Here is a 26,997-nt window from a genome sequence, read left to right as displayed (position 1 = left end):
TGAGCATGCAACAGAGTTTCTGACGTAGGATGCCGCTTTAGTTAGTGTTGACTTAGCTAAATCATATACTTATGTCGAACCACATGTGTTGTCCCATCGGGGACGGATCCAATCTAGAAATTGAGCAAGGGCCTGTTAGCTATAGTAACGCTGAAGCTACATTAAAAAAATACTTACAGTCCACTAAACCAATAAAAATCCTATAATGTTAGGTCCGCCCTTGTGTCCCATGATCGATGCATTGGAGTATCTATTCGCAAAAAAGTGCATTGAAGTGTCTATATCATGGCAATATATTTCTTTTTGCACTCATTATTGGATGGTAAGTAGGAAAAACACATGAATAATTTTTTCATTTGATTGGACCTCATGTTAGAAATCCTTCAAAATTCTTATAGAACTAATGAATCGTGATCACCAAATCAACGTTGCAGAACACTGTCACTGCTTCGTTGAAAAGGGTAAAAACAATAACACTCATAGTCTGTCTACACCTTGTGTAGAACCAATAAATAAAAAAGGATACGTGTTAGCGCTATCGGTTCCTACGCCCCTACCAAGCCTGAGACAGCTCTTCCATCTCTCGTACATAATCTTATTATTGCCCAGAGAAACTGCTTCCATTCTATGGCCCCGAAAATGCCAATATTAGCAGAGCTAATGATAGAGGCAAGAACACTTTCCGGTCAAGTCTCATTGTTTCGGTTCCCATTTTTGTAGCTTTTAAAGCCGGACAACTTCTTTTTCAGCCTTTGTTGCTTTGTTACCACTGACTTGCTTTAGGCTTGTTACAACATATCACGTCCTGGTTACCTAGGACCTTGGACCTTGTCCCTTCTATCTTTACCCAAAGTCAGGTAGGGCGGTTCGCTTGAGCCGCAGGTGTACATCTACTCTACACCGGTGTGGGCTTACAGGTCTAGGACAGGATGGTGCTTGGACCAATTGAACTACAATCCCTGGAGGACGTCGCCATATAAATAACTATACTCATCCGAGCTGCAGGAACATGTACCTACGAAGAGAAGGATTAGTCTAGGGATTTTTAGGATTTAGTGATCTGTCTGGAAGAGAAGGATTGGTTTTAGAATTTTTGGGATTGGTCTAAATCCTAGGGGTTTAGATCCCAAAACCACCTTTCGAAACAGACCATGAAAAAGGTTGCTCACGGCACAACCCATGAGAACCAACAAAAGCAGGAACTGGCTCCTGAACAAAATGTGGAGTGTTGCAACCAACAATGCACCGCCCATTCGGCAGTAAGCAGATACCTCAACAAAATGTGGAGTGTTGCAGCACGTGAGACCAGAGAAAGCAGGATACAAGATGGAAATGATGCAGGCAGGAAGACAGGCGAAGTTCATCATATAGTTAACCAGAGTCACAATTGCAGTTTTCATAAATTCACGATCACAGCCACCACATCCCAAGATAAATTATGCTCATCTGCTCATCATGCAATGATATGCCGACGGTTCGGCAAATAGATTTAACAGGAATGCCAACATCCAACCCCGAGCATAACACGATGGATCATGTTTGCACAGCCCAATCATTATTTGGAGAAGCAAGAATCCTCCCTGTCGTTCACCTTTTACGCTGGACGAATCCATTCTCGGTCAAGTATTCCACGAATTCGTCTATAAGGTAGGGCCAAGCACCATCCTCGTCGTAGTTGGATAACTGTGGATCCACCGTCTGCATCAATAAACAAAAATTAAGTCAGGAAAGCTATAGTAACAAGCTCTTCTACAAGAAAGTCTTGGCAGGAATCCTCGAGTTTAAACCGAAACGCTCTGACTAGGAACAAGAGTGCATGTTGCTTCCGCACAGATTTAGGTGCTCACAGCTTGGCTTTACCAGCTAGACCTCAGATGCAGAAATCACTGCAATCCTTGAAGCTGGCAGATTGCAACACTGGCTACTAGCTACCAACCACAACCGAGGCACATCAGCTAATCCATCTCAATCTGATGGAATATCCCTAAATTACCTCAATCAAATGTAGGTGGCAGATTGTGGCATCATAAACTAACCACCTAGAACACACTATAGATGCATTCACGCTGGGTGTGCAAGTATTTTTTTACTTAAAACTGGGCTTTCATTTACAAGGAAAGGGAGGTGAAATGGACATAGGTACCTTTACAAATTCCAACAGCTGGGCCCACGTGTCTCTAGAGATGGTTTTATTATGCCTGACCTGAAATTTGAAGCGCTCAAAATGAACCATAGCAACATCCCACACCATTAACTTTGAGCATGAAATTAGATGGAACTGCATTTGAGTCATACCTGTAAAAATTGACACCACTGATCGACAAGGGGCCACAGCCTTTCAGCAAATAGCAACTGCCACATTCCAATAGCAGTCTCCAGTGAGAGAGATTTTTGACCCTGTCAAATCAAGGGAATATGTTAGCAAAAAAATAGCAGAAGAACATCATGATACTATTTTATGTATGAAGAAAGAGTTGCCAACAAATACGAATATCCCTTGTAAATACTGGAATCAATATTCTGCAGTTAAGACTGACCTTTTCCCTTGCCCAAGCGAATGCAAAGTTGTATATCTCACAGAACTTATCTGGATGAGGTAAAAGTAAACACACAGGTTGGAAACGGAAAAAAAAGAAATCATATCACAGTACACATCTATTCTAAAAAATCCCTTTGCTACGAACTTCTTTATATTGGAGACATAGATTCTAAATTAACAAGTAGCTAAGTCTAAACTCTAAAGCAGAGTGGTATCAAGTTTTGCAGGAAAGGAACTTACGGTCATCTTTTAGCTCAGCTCGTAATGATGGTAATTTTTCACGGAACTTCTCAACTGAATCTACACTGCAAAAAGCAACTAGATCTTATAATGAAACTATATGCATGAACAATTCAGGGTCTTAACTTTTAAGCAATCTCATATAGCAGTATGACGATTGCATATGCCACTCACCCAATTGACTGCAACCCAGCAATGAATTCCTGGTGAGTAAATTCACACATTGTGGCGGCTTTCATGTGCCATGATATGACAAGCTGTTAATAGCACACAGTATAATATGACTATGAACAATAATGATCCAAAGGTGGCAGTGTTGAATTAAACAAATATAATAAGCATATCACTGCAAATATGGTATTCTCTGCGTGCGTGCGTGGGTGTGTGTGCATATATATAATATCAAACATTAAATAGAACTGAGATTAACTTCAAAGGTTGCGGCTGAGGGAGCAAATGCCACAGAACTAATTCACAATCAAATTTTTCGTAAAATAACAGGTCAGTCCAGAAGAAGCTAAGCGCATACCATAACAATATCCTGAGGATCCACCTGAAAAATGAACATGATATATGTGCATTAGGAATATAAAGAAAGTTGGTACCACTGATACTCACTCTAAGATACTTAGCAAAATGCATACCCTGAGACAGTAAATGGTAAGTCATAAATATAAGCGCACTTTATGTTTTCAAAACCCTCACGTCATGAGACGTAGATGCTCTAACACATGCAATGATAAATGGCAGTTGTAAACTCATAACTCACAAGTCACAACCAAGTCCAGATTATTCGGTAGAGACAAGCACAGCGATAACCCAATAGGCTGATACATACAAACTACAGAGCTAAGCTAAATTTGCTAAAACCTGCCCCCAATGTCAAAGGAAACAATACTATGTCAACAAGATCTATCTCTTCTTCAACATTGAGATAAACCATAATGGTTGACAAAAACATAATAGCTGCATCTAATAATAACAAGGAAAGTCACTGTCCAATATATAAGAAAATGTATGGTAAATTGCTGAACAAGAACTTTCTTGGATTGCAAATATAAGTCGCTTGGAGTCCATGCTAATAAAAAATTCTTGAGACTGACCATCAACGTATAAGAAAAGAATCTAGATTGGCCAAATGAAAATGTTGCTGTCCCACAATATACAACCACAACAGCTTTTATCCCAAACAAGTTAGGGTAGGCTAGAGATGAAACCCACAAGATCTAACTAAAAAGATGATGTAGTGATAATAAAGGTACTAGTAATAGTAAAAAAATAAAACTAATAACGGTACAAGGAGATTGATGCATAAAGTTATGGTTCTGGCACGTGAATTGCTAACTTCCACGCACTTCTATCTGTGGATAGTTTTTAGGGGATATTTCATTTCTTCAAGTCTCACTTTATAGACTCCTCCCATGTTAGGTTTGGTCGACCCCTATCCCTCTTCACATTATCAGCGCGCCTCAGTATCCCACTATACACAAGTGACTCTGAAGGCCTCCGTTGGATATGTCCAAACCATCTCAACCGATGTTGGACAAATTTTTCTTCAGTTAGTGCTACCCCTACCCTATTATATATATCATTATTTCGGATCCGATCCTTTCTTGTATGACCACAAATCTATCGCAACATACGCATCTCTGCTACACTTAACTGTTGGACATGTCACATTTTAGTTGGCCAACATTCAGTATCATACAACATCACGGGTCGAATTGCCGTCTTATAGAACTTACCTTTAAGTTTTTGTGGCACCCTCTTGTCACAGAGGATGCCAGGAGCTTGGCGCCATTTCATCCATCCGGTTTTGATTCTATGACTAACATATTCATCGATATCACCATCCATTTGTAGCATCGATTCCAAATATTGAAATGTATCCTTCTTGGGAACGACCTCTCCACCGAGACTAACATCTGCTCCCTCATGCCTAGTAGCACTTAGTAGGACCAAAACCGAGTATATAAAGTGCGCCTTCTTGTACAATTTGTAAGAACTCTTATGATAGCAATTAGTGGCCAAAATGCTACATCACATGCCATATAAAAGTCCAAAACGATTTATATTTGCAATCAGGTGGAGCATGCACTATACATGCCTACGAATGGAAATCAAGTGAGCAAATACTGAATGGATATTTGATGACAAAAATAACTGCTCCTTACCAGCAGATCATTGCAAAGTTGAGATACTCCCTCCACCATGATCATATCAGCATCAGGTTCTGACAGCAAAAACAAGATAATATTACATATGTAAAAAAGCATCACAATGATCATATCAACAAGATACAGCATGAAATTGTAAAAAAAAAAAAAAGCAACAACCAAGAGAACATTGTTTCCATAGGACAAGATGATATTAATAACATATGGAAAATTAAAATGGTGTCATTTACAAGCTGACAAGCTAAGGAAATTATAACTCAAGCGTTAGTTAACCACCTTTGTATTTGTTGTACATAGCTTCATGATGCCGAGAATTGGCTACAGAAACCTGTGGTTGGCTATAGAAAAAGTCAAAAGCTCCTTCCAAGTGCCAATCACTAGCTTTCAGTGCCTGAAGGGCAACCTTCTCACTACATCAGATAACAAAAAAGCTTACTAAAAGAACTCGTAAAGCAAGCAAACGAAAGAACTCAAAAATTGTAGAACAACCAGAATAGTCGAGGCTATAACACAAAAATAAAGATTATTCGTGAAAACAAGATGCCAGCACATTTGAAAGTTGCACCTTAAAGCTAGTGAGATTTGTACAGAAGTATATATGCACGAGAGATGTGATACAACTTACCAACTTCAAGAAGAACATAATTCAACATTATATTATGCCGTGCTCTAAAACTAGGCTGTAAAGCCTAATATATGCCACATACAAGGACCAGGTGCCTACCCCTCTCTGGTTATTGGCTTATTGCAAGAAGATCAAATTAATATGTCCAGCCAAGTAAAAGGGACAGTTATGCAGATAAATGGGTCATGGTTATAAGGCCTCTTAATTGGTTGGTGTCAAAAAGGTATAAATAATTTGACTAAATCACCACCTATATGACTCTTCCTTTGATCAATTGGTCAATTTTGCAGCAACAGCAATTATTGTCAAATGATGACTGCTTAATTTTCCAGATTATATCCATGAAAAGAATGTATTAGGTATTTGATTTACTGATATACTAGTGTACCTATATAATTTCATATTTTAAATAGTAAACCATACACAAGGCAGATTCACAAATAGTACTTGACACATGGTGGATGACCGAACAAGAGCTAGTTACCAATTTCAATTATGATGCCACACATGGATTCACAGCAATCTCTACTCTATGAAACATGATTTGGTTCCCACGTCACTTCTTCCCTCTACTCTCCTCATATCTAATAAAAACCCCTAAAATTTGAATAATTTACCCACTTTTCTCATCCACCCTCATCCTCTAGTCTTCCTGCCTCGTTACCAGCTACGGATATGGGACCCGTTGTACTAATAAAAATAATTGAAGAAATTAGGAGGGAAATTAACAAATAATCTCCTCCTTTTTCGGATCCCATCTAAAATCAAACTACGGCATCGCTCCTGACGTACTCGTTCAGCAGTGCTTCCATAGCGCATCCATATCTATGTACCTTGAGTTTGTGCTTAATGTTACGGTGTCTGATGTTTGTGTTTTTGTTGCAACGTACATATGGTTAGCTAGTTTTATTACATGCCACACATTATGATGCGCAATTTCAGTTAATTTTCGGCTGGCCTGAAACATATGCAAAGCAACACTTAAACATTCACCAACCTAAGATGTTGTAAAAGTAACTAAGCTACCAGCTACCATTCACGCAGCCACAAAAATTCCATTCCCTAGGGCCACTTCAAAAGTAGTTAAACAACCGCACCTGGCTCCGGTTATGGTCATGAACTGCTGCACCTTGTCCCGGCTTCCTCTCCCCAGCTTATACTGCACAGTGCACTCACAAATAACACAAAATCAACATCTTTTTTTCTGTGAAAACAATCAGATTCCAACAGTTCACACATTGTATTAGACCAGTTAACCCACGAATTGAACCGTGGAAAGAACATAGACGGGAGCAATTCTCCCGCATAAGCCGATCCAAACACCAAAAAAATCTCAAAAAAAAAAAAGGGGGCAATCGGGGGAGAAAGTACAAGCAGAACAGAGACGGGTGGTAGAGATTAACCATCTTGGATCGGGTCGCGGGGATGACGCTGGGGAGGCGAAGGGGGTGTTTGGCCTGAGGTTTCGCGGCGAAGCTTGAGCTCTTGCGCTCTCTCGCCTCGCCTGGCTCGGCAGTCGGCTCGCTTCCTTTATTCTTCCTCCCCACAGCTTGCTGAGTGCTGACTCATCCAGCGTGGCGTGTGTACGCAAACGACGACCCGGCCCGACCTAGGAGCAGAAAGACCGAAACGCCCTCCCGCCCGGCGGCAGGTGGTCTAGGTTATTAGGAAATTGCAAAAATAATAGGTAATTTTATAAAATAGGAAGAATGGCGTACTATCGTCATGTTGCCAATTAAGAATATATCACTATACCATATGGCAGGTATTAATCGTCAACTGACATAATGATATGTTATGGGTCATGACAATAAATGCGATGGTAGTTGCGATAGGTTCCTTATCGTTATACCGTATGGTGACAGGCTTATCGCTATATGGTATGGCAACATGATGTTTTTAAGGCTTTGGGCGTGTGGCCGACGTGGCCACGCGTCGCATTGCACTGCCCTCACCCAGCGCCGTAGTGTTGCGCCTAGGCACCGCACGCGGCCCCATGGCGCACCTCACTGGTGGCCCGCGCAGCTGTGCGCCAGCGCTGCGCCACCATCGATCGGGGAAGGAAGAAGGAGCTGAGAGGGAGAGAAGGAGGAGGAGGGCAAAGGAAGAAGAAGAAAGGAGAGGTAATTTTTTTTGTTATTTATGTTTGTAGAAATTTTAGAAACTAGTTAGAAATATTCTAAGAAATTTAGAGTATATTTGAAATTTTAGAAATTAGTTTAGAACATTTTATAAAATTAAGAATAGTTTAGAAATTTTAGAAATTAATATAGTTGTAGTTAAATATGTAGCATGGTTTACAAAATATTTTAGACATTTGTGCATTAGTTTCGAATGAGGATAAATTTTAGCAAATATAGTACCAATAAATATTTGAATTGAAGCGTGCTATAGGTAAAGTGTTGCGTGGTTTAGGAATAATTTTCTACGAAATATTAACAATAATTCTTAGAATGTCAGCGCGATGTTGGTAGAAGTGTAGCATGATTTTGGAGTAATTATATGTTAGTAATAATTAAATGTTGTTTTAGGAATAATTTTAACAATATTAGTAGCAATAAAATTTAGAATGTCAAGGAATTAATAGACAACAATATGATTTTGCATCAGGATGTCGGGAGGAGTGGTTTTTAGTGTGTATTATGGTGAAGGGTATGTTCACCAATACGACAGTGGGGTAGATTTAAGTAATTTTTCGGAGTTTGGCTGTTACTCTGAATAACCCGGATGAAATGTATCGTAGTCAAGTGATAGGGATGTTGTATGATATGTTTGGAATTAGCACATTAGAGCGGGGTTTGTCGTTCAAGGTTATGTTGCCTAAGTTATTTGAGACTGAGTGGAAATAGACTTTACGAGAATGTGAAAATACACCTCAGTGAAGGTAATTTGTGAGGTTAAGATTGCAACATGGTTTTGTCCATGTTATGCTTGTAGAAGCGACAACTTTAGATTATGAAGCAGGCCCGTCACATGTTGTTGGTGAAAATGTTGTCAATGAGGAGGTGCATGAGAGTGTGATTCCGGAGGTTCCCCCACGTACTAGTGCAATGGTTGAGGTACAAACGACAATAGAATAACGTAACAACGGGGATGATAATCAAACTACAATACATGCTGATCATGAGGAGAAGGATGAGGCACTTGTCGACCAGATGGAGGCAGATGATGATGAGTTCCACAACTTTTTGGACTTAGGTGCAAGAATTTCGGAGGAATGATCAACTTTTGTATTGGAGAAGTTAATGGTGGAGGATGTACACGAGTCGTCATGGGCATATGATTCGATTGTGGTGAACAAATGCCAGATGTTTCATGATAAAGTCCATCTGCAGCATGCAATGAAGAGATGGTGTTTCTCAGAGAAGCGGGAGTTCAAGGTTGTAATTTACAATCCTCAATCATATGATATAAAATATTTAGCTGAAGGTTGCACATGGCAAGTTCATGTATCCTTACCGAGGTGTGACACTGTATGGTAACATCCATTGTTGAGCCACATATTTGCAACTTGAGCTGACCTCTGTGTGTATACAGGAACATGACTGTTGATTATGTTGCAAATGTGATGTACCCAAAGATTGTGAAGAAGACTAGTATGTCCCCATTTGGAGTTATGCATGCTATTAACACAAAGATTTGGGTACAAGATTTCATATGACATGGCATGGAGAGCGGAACAAAATATGTTAGAGAAGAGGTTTGGCGCATATAAGAACTCCTACCGTAACCTACCGTCATTGCTAGAGGTTATTTAGGGTAGGAACCTGGCACCTGCATTGCTACTCATGATTTTGTCAATCAGGATGGAGATCGAGTTCTTCAGTAGCCGTTCTAGTCGTTCAGATGTATGATCGAGGCATACCGATATTACCGGTCATCGATGTGCATGGATAGAACATTCCTCATAGGCCAATACAGGGGGTAGATACTCATAGCTATCGGGGTAGATGGTGAGAACCAGGTTGTGCCTTTGGCTTTTGCATTCATCCAACGTGAGTCTATGGATAGTTGATTGTGGTTCTTGTAATGGGTTAAGAGAGGTGTTATTGATAACAGACCTAACGTGTGTGTGCTCCACGATCGTCATGCAGGCTTGTTGAACACTATCAACACATTACAGAGTGGTACATACAGGGTATTTTCATGACCAAATTTGCATAGTTGTTGGTGCATGCGGCATCTTAGAGCAAACTTCTACAAATAATTCAAGAGCAAGAGGTTGATGGATCTTTTTAAGAAGCTAAGCAAACAGAATCAAAAGAGCAAGTTTGATGCTTTATGGCAAGAGCTGGATAAACTAATTGGTAGGCACATGGACGAAGTTTTGAAGAAGCCAGTTTTACCAAGGAGGAGGAGCCCGAGGGCCAAGAGCCTTTACCACTTGAGCCACAGAGTGTGACCAGGAGAAGGAATGGTAGAAGGAGGGTTAAGTAGTTCTCTGACTAGATCAGACACAAACCATTAGAGAAATGGACACTCATTGTGGACACCGATGGCTCACATTATGGAATTATGACAACTAACCTCGTCGAGGTTTACAATTTGGTAATGTACGGGAATAGGTCACTACCATTGGTGACAATTGTGGAAGGGGTCACTCGTGAAACGCAGGGGTATCTCTGAGAGCGTTATAGCAAGTCCACACTTCATATGGGCAACCCGCAAAGGTTGTACATGGAAAAGATAACATCTTACATAAAAGAGAAGAGCAAAAAGGGCCAATCCCATAGGGTTCATGTTGTTGGTAACTGTCAATACGTGTTTGAGGTGATGTTGTGTGAGAAGGGTAGACACGGTATCAAAAGGCATGAAATTACAATGGAATGCAGGTTGCGAGTGCACATGCAACAAGCCATCACTGATGCAATTACCTTGCTCTCATGTGCTAGCTTGTTGCGCGAGGGGCATCATAGAGTCAGAGTATTTCGTATCCTCCATACTATTGCAAGGAAGTCATAGAAAGTACTTGAGCCGGTGAATTACTTGGGTGGCGAGCGGTAAAGGACTTCATGAATCCGCTTGAACAAGGTCCATCTTGGATTCCTGATCCAAACAACAAGGTTGACACAAAGGGACGATACAAGACTCGATGTATGAGGAATGATATGGACTTAGCTGAGGGAGATTGAGGTCACAAGGAGTGCCTAGTATGCGGAGGTCCGCATTCGAGGGGACAATGCAATCAGTACCCGGTGGGCACTCTGGCGTTAAGCGAGCAAGGAGTGTCCCAATATGCAAGACGAAGAAGAAGAAAAACCCTTCGAATGAGACTCGTATTTGAAGCATGGCGTGCATGTTTCCATGTCATATTATTAATTGTATGGTGCCCTAAGTTTGTAATATTCATCAAACTATGTGTTCAACTCTTGTAGTATGGCTACATTTTTTATTATGTAATATTCGGATAACCTGAGTATGTGTTGTAATATTTAGACCATGTTGTAATATTTGGAACTTGATCATTTATGGTAAAAGTAGATGGAATGGCCCGAATTAAGGTAGATTTATCATCCTCTTGTTCATCTTTCTCTTTTGATTTGATGTCATATATTGACATATTCTTTATAGCTATTCTCAAGACTTCATTACCTACATCATCCGAATTTTCTTGCTCTTCTTGAGAGCCATTAGTTTCATCAAATTCAATATCATATGTCTCTTTAACCAAACCAGAATTTTAGTTGTAGACACGATAAGCTTTATTATGAGAAGAATAACCAAGTAAGAAACTTTCATCATATTTTTTTTGGAATTTTGATAAACGAGTACCTTTCTTTAGAATGTAGTATTTGCATCCAAATACCCAAAAATATGATATGTTTGGTTTTCTTCCAATAAGGAGCTCATATGGAGTCTTTTTCAATAGTCGGTGACAATACAATCTATTTGATAAATGGCAAGCAATATTGATAGCTTCGGCTCAAAAGTTATCCAAAAAATTATATTCCGAAAGCATTGATATTGTCATATCAATAAGAGTCTGATTCTTCCCTTTAACTACTCCATTTTGCTCCGGAGTGTATTTTGCCGATAATTCATTTTTATACCCTTTTTTTACAAAAATCCTCAACTTTTGTGTTCTTGAATTTGGAGCCATTATCACTTCTCATTTTATTGACCTTGAACTTGAATTCATTTTCGGCCATTTTAGTCAAGCTTTTGAAAGTGTTAAATATAATAGTCTTATCATGTAAAAAGAACACCCAAGTGTATCTAGAAAAGTCATCAATAATGACAAGACAATAGCTATTACCTCTAATACTAACATATGTGGTTAGATCAAATAAATCTATGTGTAATAATTCCAGATGTCTTAAGGTTGACATTGAGCTTTTGTAAGGATGTGAGTTTTTCACTTGCTTTCTGGCTTGACAAGCGCTACATAACTTGTTCTTCTCAAATTTCACATCTTTTAACCATACTACAAGATCATGCTTTAACAAACGATTTAGTTGATTCATACCAAAATGATCAATCCTTCTGTACCAAAGCCAACCTTTCAATGACTTTGTAAATAAACATGTGCTTAAGCTTGCATCATTAGATGAGAAATCAACTAGATAAAGATTATCATGTCTAAAACCTTTGAAAACTGCACTATTATCCTTCATGCTAGATATTATCACATCATTTGGAGAAAAAATGTATGAAAGATCAAGATCACATAATTAAGCAATGGATAATAAATTTAGATTAAGCAATTCAACTAGTATGACATTTGAGATAGCAATTTTACCTATACATTTTACTTTTCCTTTGCTATTATCTTCAAAAGTGATTTTTTCATATTTCGATCTATCATTGCTCATAGAAGAGAACATCATTTGATTTCCAGTCATATGTTGAGTGCATCCACTATCTAGCACCTAATATCTCCCATCAACTTATAGTTTACCTACAAAACAAAGTTTAACTCTTTTAGTTACCTAAACTTATTTGGGTCCTTGGATGTTAGCTATCAAAGCTTTAGACATCCAAATGATATTTCTTTTAGCACCAATTATAGGAGTGCCAACAAATCTAGTTTTAATACTATCATTAGAACATCTCTTAAGAATATAGCATGAATCAAAAGATGCATATGAATTATGCTTGATATTTTTGCAATATTTCTCTATATGCTCATTTTCTTGCATTTCATGCAATAACCACTACCTTTCACAAAGATAGTTTTGTGATGGATGAAAGCTTTCTTACCCTTCTTAGGAACATACCTAAAGACCTTGTTTCTTGATAAAGAACCTTTGACTATCCAAAACTTGTCTAATTTTGGATTCTCCAACATAGCATCTTGCAAGATCATTGGTTAGTTTTTCAACCTTTTCTTTTAACTTGATATTTTCATCAATAATCAAAGTATCATTGCAAGATAAATCCTTAGACAAAGTAGGCAAGTCATCATGCAAGATAGATAAATTCATAACAGATAAAGTAGAAATATCATCTAGTATATTGCAAGATATACTTATATCTACTTTAGTTTTGTTGGTTTCATGAGAAATAAGAGAGTTATGAGCTTCCTTAAGTATCACATGAGTTTCTTTTAGACCCTCATGAGCTGTCTATAACTCCTCATAGGATTCTTGAAGAGAAATGTGTTTTCTCTTCAATTCCTTAAATTTTGTTCTTTCTTTGCTGATGAAATCATCAAAACCATTGATTAAATCAACTAAATCATCATATGAATATTCATCTTCATCACATAATACCTTAGAGTCACATTTTGCCATGAGACAAAAAGGCGTGGAGAAGAGTGAATGTGCCTTCTTGGTGGCTATACAGGCAAGACTCTTTTGAGATGGCTTCTCATCATCGGAGTCGGGGCTTCAACTTGCATCCGAATCATATTCAACATTACATGCTTGACCATCTTTCTTCTTCTTATAGTATTTCTTAAATATCTTCTTGACATCACTCTCCTTCTTCTTGGTATATTTTTCTTCTTTGTTCTTTACAATTTGTGGCAATGTGTCCCTTTTCACCACATTCAAAACATCTTCTCTCTCCAAAGCGAGTCCCTTTGGAAGATTGTCCCTTTTTGCTATATCTACCTTGATATCTCTTCTTCTTCATGAATTTGTTGAATCTTCTCACAAAGAGAGTCATTTCTTCATCATTGTTATCATAATCATCACTCTGTTTATGATCATCCTTGTCTTTTGATGCTTGAGCCCTGAATGCAGCATTCTTCTTGGCATCGATAGCATCATCATGAAGATTTTCTTGTGACTTCTTGAAAATATCATGCGTGAGAATTTCACTCAAGGTTTACATTGTAGTTGAATCCTTCAAATTAGATCTCACAAGTCACAATTGTATCATATTTATTAGGCAAAGATCTAAGAAATTTATGAGAGAAATCAACATCGGTGTCGGTGTATCAGGAACCGGGGGTCCCTGAGTCCCGAGGCCAGGCCAGCTGTCCGCCACGTGGCACCACCCCGCGAGGTTCCCCCCGCGAGGTGAGGAAAGTCTAAGTTCCGGGAGAAGGTGCCTGGGGCTACAGTCCTCGGTCCCCGAGCACCCCAGTCCCCCGATGACCCGCAAAGTCTAAGTCCCGGGAAGAAAGTGCTCGGGGAAGCGCCCGGTCGCCCCCGAGCACCCAAGTCCCCCGACGATCAGAAGAGCTAAGTCCCGGGAAGAAAGTGCTCGGGGACTGCGCGCAGCAGTCCCCGGGCGCACGGTTCCCCGAAGATCAGTATAAGAGTGCTCGGGAGAAAGTGCTCGGGGAGGTAAACGGTACCTCTGAGTACCCGGTGCCCCGAGGACGAGGATAAGCATTCTCGGGAGAGAGTGCTCGGGGAGGTCAACGGTACCCCCGAGCACTCGGTTCCCCGACGACCCAGGGAGGCCCCCAAGGGGCCCACCGATGAGGTGTCTGCCCGTCAGAGGTCCAAGGCCGCATTGAATGAGCACGCGCGGCCTGACATATCCAACTGCTCCCGCCGCAGCGTCAGTTCCTGCCATGCTTTGGCAGAGGGGCGTGGGGCTATTAATTGCACGGGTCCCGTCCCGTATCACCCGGTGTGTCTCGAGATAGCATTGCCAGGATCAAGGCGTTCCGCCTGCCACCCTGCCGTGGCAGAGGAACAAGACAGGGCGGGCACGCCGGGTGCCTCTGTGGCTGCCCGGTGGGCCCTCTCAACGGCGCCCGTTGCCAGGGTGTCCACAGTGACGAGTGACCAGACACGCGCCGCGCTTTTTTCCACCGCCCCAGTCATTTCGCCCAGAGAAAATGATGACGCCTTTTTCAGTCATGGCGTCTTGGAACTTGTACCCTTTCCTTCCCGTTCGGGGTATGTCGTAGCCGGCGAGTGCATAAAAGAGTCGACACACCGGAGGGACAAAGAAGAAGGAAAAAAAGAGAGACAGAGAAGACGAACCCCACAACGAACCAAGCCAACAGACGAAGACATTGTGAGCTAGCCTGAGCAGAGCTTATGCCGAGAAACAAGGAGCCTCAAGCTCTTAGTTAGACACAATACTCTTGTAACCAGATACATCCTCGGGGGACTTCCCTCAGGACAGTTAATTCATCCATACAGGAGTAGGGTATTACGCCCCCGTGCGGCCCGAACCTGTCTAAACTCCGGTGCATTTATTCCTCTTTGTGCTAGGTTGATCATCCCCCACCACCGGCCGTTGCATTTACATCCACTTCCATTTATTTCTCCGACGAACTTATTCAGGATCATCCCCCCGGCCGAATCTCTAAAAAGGGGTCTCTCGGGATCCCTGCGATAGGAGTTAATCCTCCGACAGCTGGCGCGCCAGGTAGGGGGGAGCATCCCTGAATCTGTTTGTTTGTTTTCTTCCACAGGAAAAAAAAATGGCCGGTGGACACCGCCTCCAGCGTTCCGGCTCCACTTCCAGCGAGGAAATGCAGCCCTTCGCACAGGAGGTCCTAGCCGCTGCTGCATCCCAGCAGCAGTCGCAGTCTGCACGTACGGTTTTCCCCTCCCAAGGGGACCAAGGCGCTGGGCCCAGCAGGGCCGCCGTCGCCGCCGTCGGTGCACCTTCCGACCCCCATCAGGTGGTCGAAACTCCGGCCGCCAGGTCCGCCCCTGGACAGCGCCGGGTGCCACTTCGGCGTAGACTCGCTTTCAGCGAGGCCGGCCCGGGGAGCGCGCTGCTTGCGGCGCATGCCCTCCTTAGGCATCCGCCTGTCCAGACGACGCCGAACACCCCGGAGGGTCGCTGGATTCAAGAAGTCGCTGCCCTGGTCGGCACTGCTCGCCGCCAGGTGCTGGCCGGCAGTTCTCGCGCCACCACCCAGAATGGCGCCACCCGAACCGGCCCCCCATCAACGGGCAATGTTCGCGCAGGCCGGGGGGCCTCCAGGCAGAGCGCCACCCCCCGGCTACGTCCGAAGCCCGGGACCTCCGCTTGCATCTCAACGAGCGGAGGAGCCACGAAGATACGCGCGTCACTCTCGAGCACCAACGGGAGACCCGGCAGGAGGCCAAGGCTGAGGACCAAGCTTCCTCTTTTTCGGCCCCTGGTCGCCAGGATTCCCCGGCTCACCGGCGTTCGCCGCCGAGGAGCGCCGCCTGCGCCACGGGGTACGGCACCGGCTGCCGTGCCTTCTCCAGCGAGCTCTGATGGGTCAAATGGCCCTCCAAGTTCCGCCCTGAGCTGCCGGAGAAGTACGACGGGTCCATCGACCCCGTTGAGTTCCTCCAAATATACACTACGGCCGTCCAGGCGGCCGGAGGCAGTGAGAAGGTGATGGCGAATTATTTCCATGTTGCCTTGAGGGGCTCTGCCCGTTCTTGGCTCATGAACTTACCCCCAGGGTCTATTAGCTCCTGGGATGACCTCTGCCACCAGTTTGTGGCTAACTTTCAGGGCACGTTCACGCGCCCCAGCCTGGAGTGCGACCTCCACGCCATCAAGCAACAAGAGGGGGAGACGCTGCGATGCTTCATCCAGCGTTTCAGCCAGGTCCGCAACACCATTCCGCGGATAGCACCCCATGCTGTCATCGTCGCCTTCCGGCAGGGCGTCCGCGACGAGCGGATGCTCGAAAAGCTAGGTACGCACGAAATCGAAACCCCTGCGGAACTCTTCGCACTGGCCGACAAGTGCGCCAAGGCGGCGGAGGCTCGGGTGTGGCATGCTCCGCACCCCACCGCCGACCAGCCAAGTTCTTCCCGTTCTGACAGGTGGGAAAAGAAGAAGAGAAGGAAGCGCGAAGCCGCTCCAGTCGAGCCAGCCCAGGGCCCTGCCCATAGGCCGGCCCAAGGGCCCGATCGCCGACAAGAACGCCGGCCAGCCGCCGAAAGGCGGCCTGCGCCCGCAAGGGCCCCGGCTCCCGCAAGGGCACCAGCTCCCGCAAGAGCCCCGGCGCCTGCCCGGGCTCCTGCTCCAGCGAGGGTCCCCGCTCCCGCGGGGTCCGAGCCAGGCAAATGGTGCCCCATACACCAGACCAGATGGCACGACCTCACGGAATGTCGTACGGTCAAAGGTCTCGTCGAGCAGCGCCAGCGGGAGCGCGACGAGTCCCGCGGGGGAGGCGCCGAAGAGGCCGCCCCTGGTAACGCCGAGCTCGGCTTTCAGGAGCCCGAGCATACCGTCGCCTTCATCGACGGAGGCGCTTACACGCCTTCCTCGCGGCGTGGCATCAAGATCATGCGGCGCGAGTTGTGCTCGGCAACCCCGAGCGAAGAGGCCGCCAGGCCCCTGAAGTGGTCGGACGCTCCGATCACATTCAGCATAGCCGACCACCCCCCCAGTACTACAGCCGTAGGGCGACTACCCTTAGTGGTGTCCCCCACCATCTGCAATATCAAGGTCGGCAGAGTGCTGATCGATGGGGGTGCAGGCCTCAACCTCCTCTCCAAGGAGGCTTTTGAAAAACTGCAGGTGTCCTCCAGGCGCCTAAAGCCGTCGCTTCCGTTCTGCGGAGTGACGCCCGGGCACTCCCTGCCCCTCGGGCAGGTCGAGCTGCCCGTAACCTTCGGGAGTCGGGACAACTTCCGCACGGAGAACGTCCTCTTCGACGTCGCGGAGCTCCCCCTCCCCTACAACGCCATCCTCGGATGTCCGGCGCTCGCCAAATTCATGATGGCCGCGCATTACGCGTATCTCACGGTTAAGATGCCGGGCCCAGCAGGCCCCATCTCCGTGATTGCCGACTCCGGCGGCGCCGTCTCCTGCACCGAGCAGTCGTACATGGCTCTGGTTTCAGCGCAGGCCGAGGTCGAAGGCTGCACAGGGGGCCTGGGACCCTCTTCATCCAAACCCCGACTCGCCGCCGACGCCTCTATTCCTACGAAGGAGGTCGTGGTGGGCGAAGACGCTTCCCAGGTCGTCCGAATCGGCGGCGACCTAGGCAGCAAATAGGAAGGCGCGCTCGTCACCTTCCTCCGGGCTAACGCTGATGTGTTTGCGTGGCAACCGTCCGACATGCCCGGGATCCCTAGGGAGGTGATTGAGCACCACTTGGCTGTCCGCCCGGATGCACGCCCGGTGAAGCAGAAGGTCCGGCGGCAGGCGCCTAAGCGCCAGGAATTCATCCGGGAGCAAGTCCGCAAGCTCCTTGATACCGGATTTATCCGAGAAGTCCTCCACCCCGACTGGCTGGCAAATCCAGTTATCGTCCCGAAGGCCAACGGCAAGCTCCGCATGTGTGTGGATTACACCGACCTAAATAAGGCTTGCCCTAAAGATCCTTTTCCCTTGCCCCGCATTGATCAAATTGTAGATGCAACTGCGGGATGCGATCTTTTATGTTTTTTAGATGCAAACTCTGGGTATCACCAGATCCGTATGGCCGTAGAGGATGAAGAAAAAACTGCCTTTACCACCTCGGTGGGGACTTATTGTTATGTTTCAATGCCTTTTGGTTTGCGCAATGCTGGGTCTTCTTTCCAGCGCGCCATTCGCATTACCCTTGACTCGCAGGTTGGCCGCAACGTCGAGGCTTACGTCGACGATCTCGTGGTCAAGTCCCGGGACCGCGCCACCCTACTCGACGACCTTACCGAGACTTTCAACAGTCTCCGCACTACCCGCCTAAAGCTCAACCCCGAGAAGTGTGTCTTCGGGGTGCCCGCGGGCAAGCTCCTCGGTTTCTTGGTTTCCAGCCGAGGAATCGAGGCCAACCCAGAGAAGATCCGGGCCATCGAGCAGATGCGACCCCCAGCTCGACTCAAGGAGGTCCAGCGTCTCGCCGGTTGCATGGCGGCCCTCGGGCGCTTCATCTCCAAACTTGGAGAGCGGGGGCTCCCCCTCTTCAAGCTTCTAAAGAAGACCGGTCGCTTCGACTGGACGCCGGAGGCCGAGCAGGCATTCCGCGATCTGAAGAAATACCTCACCTCACCACCCGTACTGGTGGCTCCCTCCGAAGGCGAGCCCTTATTGCTTTACGTTTTGGCCACCCCTCAGGTCGTGAGCATGGTGCTTGTGGTGGAGCGCGACGAATGTGCGGGAACAGGTGCTGGGTCCCAGCTCCCGGCGGCCCCCGAACACTCACCCGAGCACTTGGCTCCCCCCGAGCAAGGGGTCGAGTCCGAGCACTCTGCCCCTCCCGACCAGGGGGTCGAGCCCGGGCACCCGGCCAGCCCCGACCACGTCGCCGCGCCTGGGGGCTGTAACAGCCCCTCGGGTGAAGCCGTCGCCCGGGCTCGCTGGGTACAGCGACCAGTGTACTTCGTCAGTGAAGTCCTCCGGGAGGCCAAAACAAGGTATCCCCAGGCTCAGAAGCTGCTCTACGCCGTGCTCGTCGCTTCCCGGAAGCTACGCCATTACTTTCAAGCGCACAAGGTCTCGGTGGTTACCACGTATCCGCTGGGACCCATCCTCCGGAACCGAGAAGGCACCGGGCGAGTTGTCAAGTGGGCGGTGGAGCTGGCGGAGTTCGTTTCGCACGCTGGTCGGGAAGGCCTTTCGGCAAGGTTTCTACTGGCCTACAGCTCTCCAGGATGCTTCCGAGCTGGTTCGGCGCTGCAGGGCGTGCCAGTTCCACGCAAAGCAGATTCACCAGCCGGCTCAGGCTCTTCACACCATCCCCCTGTCATGGCCTTTCGCGGTCTGGGGGTTGGACATTCTGGGTCCATTCCCCCGAGCAATCGGGGGCTATGAGTACCTCTACGTCTCCATCGACAAGTTCACCAAGTGGCCGGAGGCGGTCCCCGTCATCAAGGTGACCAAGAACACGGTGCTCCAGTTTATTCGCGGCATCACCAGTCGCTTTGGCGTCCCGAACCGGATCATCACCGATAATGGCACCCAGTTCACGAGTGCCCTGTTCGGGGACTACTGCGAAGACCTCGGCATCAAGCTCTGCTTTGCCTCCGTCGCTCACCCTCGGAGTAACGGGCAAGTTGAGCGCGCCAACGCGGAGATACTGAAGGGCCTCAAAACCCGGACCTATGACGTGCTCGCAAAGCACGGGAAGGGATGGGTGGACGAGCTGCCCGCCGTGCTATGGGCTAATCGGACCACGCCAAGCCGCGCCACCGGAGAGACTCCATTCTTCCTCGTATACGGCGCTGAGGCGGTCCTCCCCTCCGAGCTCACTCTAGGCTCCCCTCGGGTGCATGCATACTCTGAGGGTGAGCAAGATCAGCAGAGACGCGACGACGTCAATTACCTGGAAGAGCGCCGGCGGTGTGCCACCGTCCGGGCGGCTCGGTACCAGCAAAGCTTGCGGCGCTATCACCAGCGCCACATCCGGGCACGGTCCTTTGAGGTGGGGGACCTAGTTCTCTGACGCGTCCAGTCGCGTGAAGGAAAGAATAAGCTGTCCCCTATGTGGGAGGGTCCCTTCACCGTGATCGGGGTCCCGCGAGAAGGTTCTTTCAGATTGGCAGCAGAAAGCGGGCAACCGCTTCCCAACCCATGGAACATCGAGCACCTACGCAGGTTCTACCCGTAGATGGCTATGCTCGCGGCTCAGGTCAACCAGGCCGAGGGCTCCCCCCCCCCCGCCCAAGTTGACCGGGGGCTACCACTATCTGGGTAAGTCACCCAACCTTGTAAAAATTTGTCAATTCAATGTAAATATTAACGTGCAATCATATGTTAATTTCTTTTTTCTGGATTCCATATGTTTAATCTGTCTGGTGAGGTGCTCGGTTGTGCGAGAAAAGTTCGCTCTCTCATTTTCCCCGCTGATAAAAGAATCCCGATCGGTAGGCGCACGAGCAGCTGCCGCTGACTTACGTCCGGTGTGGTAAGCTGTGGTGTTCGGTGTCGTGGCTGATCTCCGTGCACTACCGAGTCCCTGGGTGCTCTGGGTAATCCCATCGCCCGAGCCGCTCGAGTGGTCCGGAGCTCAGGCCCCAGGGGCGGGCTGTCGGTGCTCGGTCTGGTCTGTCATACCCGGGCGCCACCGAACCATAGGACCTCTGGGTTATGCCTCTGCCCGCTCTTTCCGCCGGTCTGGGTATTCGAGGGGTCTCGGGTCGAAAACGAGAGCAGTCTATAACAAGTACCGCACTAATAGAGCGCACCAAGCAAAGAAATTCCATATTCTCTCTTAAGTCACAGGTTGACAATCAAAAGCAGCTCGACCGCAAGGGCCTCGATGCCCAGGTCGCTGACCGGCCCCAAGGATCTTCGGGTGGTCCTACCGCTTAGGCATGAGTGGTCGAGATCACCCGACCCCGTTTTCCTCGCGTGCCCCTTGACGCTCGGGCGCCCCGGATGAAGGAACCAAGCCCCCGGGCACCCCGAGCTCGGGGCGCACGCCCCTCCTGGATCGGTTGGCCGGAAGGCCGACAGATGTCCGGTGAGTGGTTAAATTCAGAGGAATTTACATTTGATAATATTTTGTTCCCGAGTCGTCCTCGGGGGCCCTCGCATTCTAATCTGCCCGGTGAGATGGCCTCCTCGCGCACAAAACCCTACCGCGCGTCTACTTTTTCCCTAGAACGACAGAACGGTCCGCAGAAAGGTGCGCCGTGCATGCGGTAATGTCTGATCAAAGTATTTCATGGTGGTCGTGGTGTTCGGTCCGCTTTCAAGGGCTCCGAGCACTACCGAGTCCCTGGGTGCTCTGGGTAATCCTACCGCTCGAGCCGCTCGAGTAGTCCGGAGCCTAGGCCTCAGAGACGGGCTGTCGGCGCTCGGTCCGGTACGTCTTAAGCCCGGGCACCACCAAACCATGGGGACTCTTGGTCGCATTCCCGCCCGTGCGTGTCTCCGGTCTGCTGACTGAGTGGTCGCAAGGTGAAAAAGTATTCACCGGTCATGGCATGTTCTGTGCTGGATCGATCCATCTCCCGAGCAAGGAAGCTCGTGTCTTTGTCTCTTGACTTAGTCGATGCGGACTCGCGAGGGCTCGGGGGCTGAACGCGCCAAGAAAGACGATCGGGACGACTTCGTTCTCGGGGACGGAAAGGTCAGGAACGGCCCAACTGAGTACTCCCCGGGGCTTCATGGCAAAACATCAGAAGAAACGCTAAGTACACAAGAGCACCGGAGTTGCGAACCAAAAGAAAAGCTTTCATTATATTCACAAGGAGAATACAAGCATTTCTAAGGGATCGCTCCCATATTTACATCCAGTCAAGACAAAAATAAAAGAAGAGAAAACTACTACAAAAGCCTAATCGGAGGCAGAGTCGGCGTCGGGATCATCTTGGCCATCCTCGGGGGCTGGCGGCGGCGGCGCTTCCCGCCTGAAGCCGGCCGCCACCTCAGCGGCGGTGCTCCGAACTGCTTCCAGGGTGGCCTCTTCCTCGGCTTCGACTACTCCTTCCCGCGCTGGCTCCAGCGGGAAGTTCGAGTCTCTGCTCCGGTAGCAGGCCAGGACGTGCTCGGCCACCGTGTGGGCCAACCCGCGCCCTTCCCGGGCGGCAAGCTCCTGGACGGCCCAGGGCAGCGCCTCAAGGCGCTCGCAGACTTGTTGAAGCCCCAGGACGTGTCGTCCGGGGGCATCGCTCTTCTTGTCCGCGACGAGCCGCCCAAGGCCGGCCCTCTCCACGGCCCGTCGCATCCGCCGGAGTACGTCCTCCAGCATCTGCTGCAGGTTGACCCGCGAGACAAAGGCAGCCTCGAGCTTCTCCTTCGCGGCCCGCAGCTGCTCCTCGAGTCCCTGGCCCCCGACCGCGCCAGAAGAGCCAGCGTCGGTTGCGGGGCCGACGGCTTGCTTCATCCGCGCCACCAGTTCGGACAAAGCGCGCTCATGGGCGGTTCGCTCTGCCTCGTGTTTAGCGTTCTCCTCCTCCCTGGTGGCAACGGCCGCCGCCGCCATGGCAGCCTCCCCCTCCCGGCGGGTCAACGAGTCTTCCCGGGCGCCCAGGTCTACCGTCGTGATCTCGTTGTCGACCTCCCGGATAGAGACGTCCTCCTCCCACCGTCGGATATCTCCTTCAATTCTCTGGAGCTCGTCTTTCCAACGTTGGAGGTTGGCACGCGTCCGATCGGCCTCGCCCTCTCGACGGGTTAGCTCAGCCCGGAGGTCCTCCGCCGCCTTCTCGCGGCCGGCGACCGCCTCCTCCCGTTCCTGTGCCTACGCCTCCCTAGCAAGGGCCTCGACAGCCTGCTGCCGTGACGCCTCAGCCAGGCGGGCAGTGTCCTCTCGCTCCCGCGTGGCTTCGACGCGGGCGGTCTTCAAAATCTAGTGCTCCTGCGCGACCTCCGCACGGGTATCTTCCAAAAGCTTCTGCTCTCGCACAGCCGCCGCGCGGGCCTCTTCCCGGGCGTTCGCAAGCTGCGCCCTCTCCAAGTCCAGCCGGGCGCGCTCCGCTTCAAGCTGCCCCTCCTTCGCGTCCACCGCCGCGCCCAGGAAGGGGTCGGCAGGCCGGCCGGGCGCCGGTGGAGAGCTAGTTTCCCCGCGATCCGCCTCCGGGGGGTTCGGGGTCCCCGAGGGTCACCACACGATCATCCGCCCCGGGCTCGGCACGCCCGGGGTAGGTTCGACCGGAGCCGGGTGCTCGGGCGACAGCCGCGTTCCCGCCTCGGCCGGCGCATCCGCCGGCCCCGGCAAGGCCGCTGCTTCCACCATCATCCGCCCCGGGCTTTGTACGCCCGGGGTAGGTTCCATCGGCGCCGAGGGTTCGGGCGACGGCTGCGTCCCTACCTCGGCCGCCGCTTCCACCGTCCTCTCCTCGGCCGCCGCGTTCGCTGGCCCCCCCGCCATCGCCGTGTCCGCTTGCCTCAGCTCGGCCGGCGGGCTTGGCTCGGGCGCTGGCGTTCCTTCGCCCTCGGCGGCGCCCGTGGGTGGCCTGCAGGAGATAGGCGAAGGTCAAAACCGAAGTCTAGTTCGGGCGAAGAGCGCCCAGGAAAAAGCGAAGAATGAAACTTACGCGGTCGTAGTTCCCCGGTACTGCCATTTGGCCGCCGGGAGCCTGAACTCCGGGTCCGTCAGTGCCGGCCCAGAATCTTCCCGTCTCCTCTTCCGCCGGGGGCTCGGCGGGGCCGCCGCGCGGTCTCCAGGTGCTGAGTCAGGCCCCATCCTCACAAGGCGCGGCTCCAGGGCCGGGAACGCCGCCGCCGCCGATGGCGACGGTAAGGACTCCCGCACGGGGATGTAGATTCGGGGGCGTTTCCCCCGGTCTCCCGGCGCCGCCACCGCTGCGCTGTCGGTGGTGCCCTCTTCTCCGGTGTGGCGGCTGCTGCCCGCAGCGGCTCCACCACCGGCCTGCGGCTCGCTGCATGCGGCGCCCGGGCCACCGGCCCGCACCGGGCTGCTCGCGGTCTCCTCGCTGGCCACCTCATCCAACCCGGGGAGTTCGGGGGCCTCGGGGCTTCGGCTCCTCGGTCGGTCCACGAGCCCCTGGGCGTCGAACTCCGGCAACTTCGCCAAGATCGCCGCGCGCTCGGGGTTGGCGCAGAGCGCCATTTCCGGCCACGGGAGCTTCGCCCGGCTCATGTCTTCCACGCCGGTCACCACTCGGGTCATGCCCCTCAGCTCCGCTGGGCCCAGGTCCCAGCTTGTGCCGATTTGGGTCCGGGTGATATCTTCGGGCCCGGTGTAGAGCCAGCACGGCCGGGCCCGCTCCCGCAGGGGCGCCAGGCAGCGGCGCAAGAAGTCCGCCACCACCATTACCGAGGTTAGCCCGGAGTCGCGCAGGAATCTGATGCGCTCGAACACCGGCTCCAGCCTCGCGTCCTCCGACGGTGGCACCTCCCACGTCGACTTATGGGGCTCCGCCGCCACTTTCGGTAGGGCGAGACGATCATGGGGGTCGACGTCGATGAAGAACCAGTCCCGCTGCCACTCCTCCCACTTACTGCGTAGCACCTGGGGGATGTACTGCTCCCCCAGGCCGTCTCGCAGCCGAAAATTGCAGCACCCCACGACGTTCGCCGTGGAGTACCACCTCTTCTTCCCGGCCGACCGCAGGATGAAGAAATGTCAAAGAAGTGTCACCGAAGGCGCCACTCCCACGAACATCTCGCACAGATGCGCGAACACCGCCAGCACTACGACAGAGTTAGGGCTCAGGTGCACCAGCTGGATGCCGTAGGTGTCGAGGACTTGGAGAAAGAACATTGAGAATGGCGGCACCAGTCCCGCCGCCACAAAAGATGTGAACAAGACGATGCGCCCAGGAACGGTCGTTGCCGGCGGGAAGTTCGCCGGCGTCACCACCGTGGCCCCCTCTTGACCCTCGGGGACCAGCAGCTTCCTGATTTTCTCCGCCACCTCCTCGTTCTTCAGGCGAGACTCCGGCAGCACGCTATCCTGAGTCCTGTCACGGCGGCCTCCTCCGGCTCTCGGCATCTCGACGGGAGGGGAGGTTGTCTGGTGGTGGAGAGGGAAGAGGAGAAGCGCTCCGATCGCCTGAAGAGTTTCTAAGGGCTCCGGAGCACGAAGGAGACAAGAGCAAGATCGCAAGAAGGCGTAAAGAGGGGGGCGGATCGATCCCCTTCCCCTTTTATATCTCAGGGTTCAAACGTCGCCTGCCAATGGTTCGCTCGGCGGGACGGTTTCCCCGGTCGATGCAACCGTCAGGCAAATCTCCCACTGGTCTTGCGGCGTCAGCGGCTGCCAGGCGTATTTTCCTTGATCTGCACGGCAGCCGCGCGTGCCGCCCGTCCTGTTGTCATGCCCTTCGGGAGTTGTGTCGGCGCGCGTCCACTCATCTCCCCGTTGGGCCGTACCAGAGGCCCGGATCTAAAGGGCCACCTCTCGAAAGCTTGCCATGTGGCGTCCACACTAGCCTCGGCCTCGTTCGCGACGAAGGGCCCATCCGCAGTCTCCGTGCCATCGCCTGCCAATGGGCCCGGGGGCTACTGTCGGTGTATCAGGAACCGGGGGTCCCTGAGTCCCGAGGCCAGGCCAGCTGTCCGCCACGTGGAACCACCCCGCGAGGTGAGGAAAGTATAAGTTCCGGGAGAAGGTGCCCGAGGCCACAGTCCTCGGTCCCTGAGCACCTCAGTCCCCCGATGACCCGCAAAGTCTAAGTCTCGGGAAGAAAGTGCTCGGGGAAGCTCCCGGTCGCCCCCGAGCACCCAAGTCCCCCGACGATCAGAAGAGCTAAGTCCCGGGAAGAAAGTGCTCGGGGACTGCGCGCAGCAGTCCCCGGGCACACGGTTCCCCGAAGATCAGTATAAGAGTGCTCGGGAGAAAGTGCTCGGGGAGGTAAACGGTACCTCTGAGTACCCGGTGCCCCGAGGATGAGGATAAGCATTCTCGGGAGAGAGTGCTCGGGGAGGTCAACGGTACCCCCGAGCACTCGATTCCCCGACGACCCAGGGAGGCCCCCAAGGGGCCCACCGATGAGGTGTCTGCCCGTCAGAGGTCCAAGGCCGCATTGAATGAGCACGCGCGGCCTGACATATCCAACTGCTCCCGCCGCAGCGTCAGTTCCTGCCATGCTTTGGCAGAGGGGCGTGGGGCTATTAATTGCACGGGTCCCGTCCCGTATCACCCGGTGTGTCTCGAGATAGCATTGCCAGGATCAAGGCGTTCCGCCTGCCACCCTGCCGTGGCAGAGGAACAAGACAGGGCGGGCACGCCGGGTGCCTCTGTGGCTGCCCGGTGGGCCCTCTCAACGGCGCCTGTTGCCAGGGTGTCCACAGTGACAAGTGACCAGACACGCGCCGCGCTTTTTTCCACCGCCCCAGTCATTTCGCCCAGAGAAAATGATGACGCCTTTTTCAGTCATGGCGTCTTGGAACTTGTACCCTTTCCTTCCCGTTCGGGGTATGTCGTAGCCGGCGAGTGCATAAAAGAGTCGACACACCGGAGGGACAAAGAAGAAGGAAAAAAAGAGAGACAGAGAAGACGAACCCCACAACGAACCAAGCCAACAGACGAAGACATTGTGAGCTAGCCTGAGCAGAGCTTATGCCGAGAAACAAGGAGCCTCAAGCTCTTAGTTAGACACAATACTCTTGTAACCAGATACATCCTCGGGGGACTTCCCTCAGGACAGTTAATTCATCCATACAGGAGTAGGGTATTACGCCCCCGTGCGGCCCGAACCTGTCTAAACTCCGGTGCATTTATTCCT

General features: G+C 50.3%; 1 protein-coding gene across 2 annotated transcripts; it reads right to left on the bottom strand.

Annotated features, from left to right (window-relative positions):
• Nucleotides 1-1,333: 1,333 nt before the first annotated feature.
• On the bottom strand, nucleotides 1,334-7,159 carry LOC133926572 (uncharacterized). 2 transcript variants are annotated; one of them, XM_062372577.1, is made up of 11 exons: nucleotides 6,985-7,156; nucleotides 6,679-6,740; nucleotides 5,233-5,366; nucleotides 4,954-5,012; nucleotides 3,309-3,332; nucleotides 2,954-3,036; nucleotides 2,780-2,844; nucleotides 2,538-2,587; nucleotides 2,296-2,397; nucleotides 2,144-2,203; nucleotides 1,334-1,698 (listed from the first exon to the last, which is right to left on the bottom strand). In XM_062372577.1, exons 1-11 carry the CDS (start codon nucleotides 6,985-6,987, stop codon nucleotides 1,588-1,590), a joined length of 753 nt encoding a protein of 250 aa, XP_062228561.1. In that variant the 5' UTR covers nucleotides 6,988-7,156; the 3' UTR covers nucleotides 1,334-1,587. The 2 variants fall into 2 exon arrangements, with proteins under 2 accessions (XP_062228561.1, XP_062228562.1); XM_062372578.1 differs by lacking the exon at nucleotides 3,309-3,332 and having other exon boundaries at nucleotides 6,985-7,159.
• Between the last annotated feature and the right edge of the window lie 19,838 nt (nucleotides 7,160-26,997).

The sequence above is a fragment of the Phragmites australis genome, chromosome 8 (genome assembly GCF_958298935.1).
Source record: "Phragmites australis chromosome 8, lpPhrAust1.1, whole genome shotgun sequence".
Classification (NCBI taxonomy): Eukaryota; Viridiplantae; Streptophyta; class Magnoliopsida; order Poales; family Poaceae; genus Phragmites; species Phragmites australis.
The sequence above is the reverse complement of the archived record's forward strand: the minus strand, read 5'-3'. Positions and strand labels throughout refer to the sequence as shown.

Excerpts from the sequence above, each read along its gene's own strand:
- LOC133926572 (XM_062372577.1), bottom strand. Across the intron at positions 5,367-6,678 it reads ATGACCATAACCGGAGCCAG|TGAGAAGGTTGCCCTTCAGG; the intron begins GTGCGGTTGTTT and ends TATCTGATGTAG. Across the intron at positions 3,333-4,953 it reads AACTTTGCAATGATCTGCTG|GTGGATCCTCAGGATATTGT; the intron begins GTAAGGAGCAGT and ends TTCATTTTTCAG.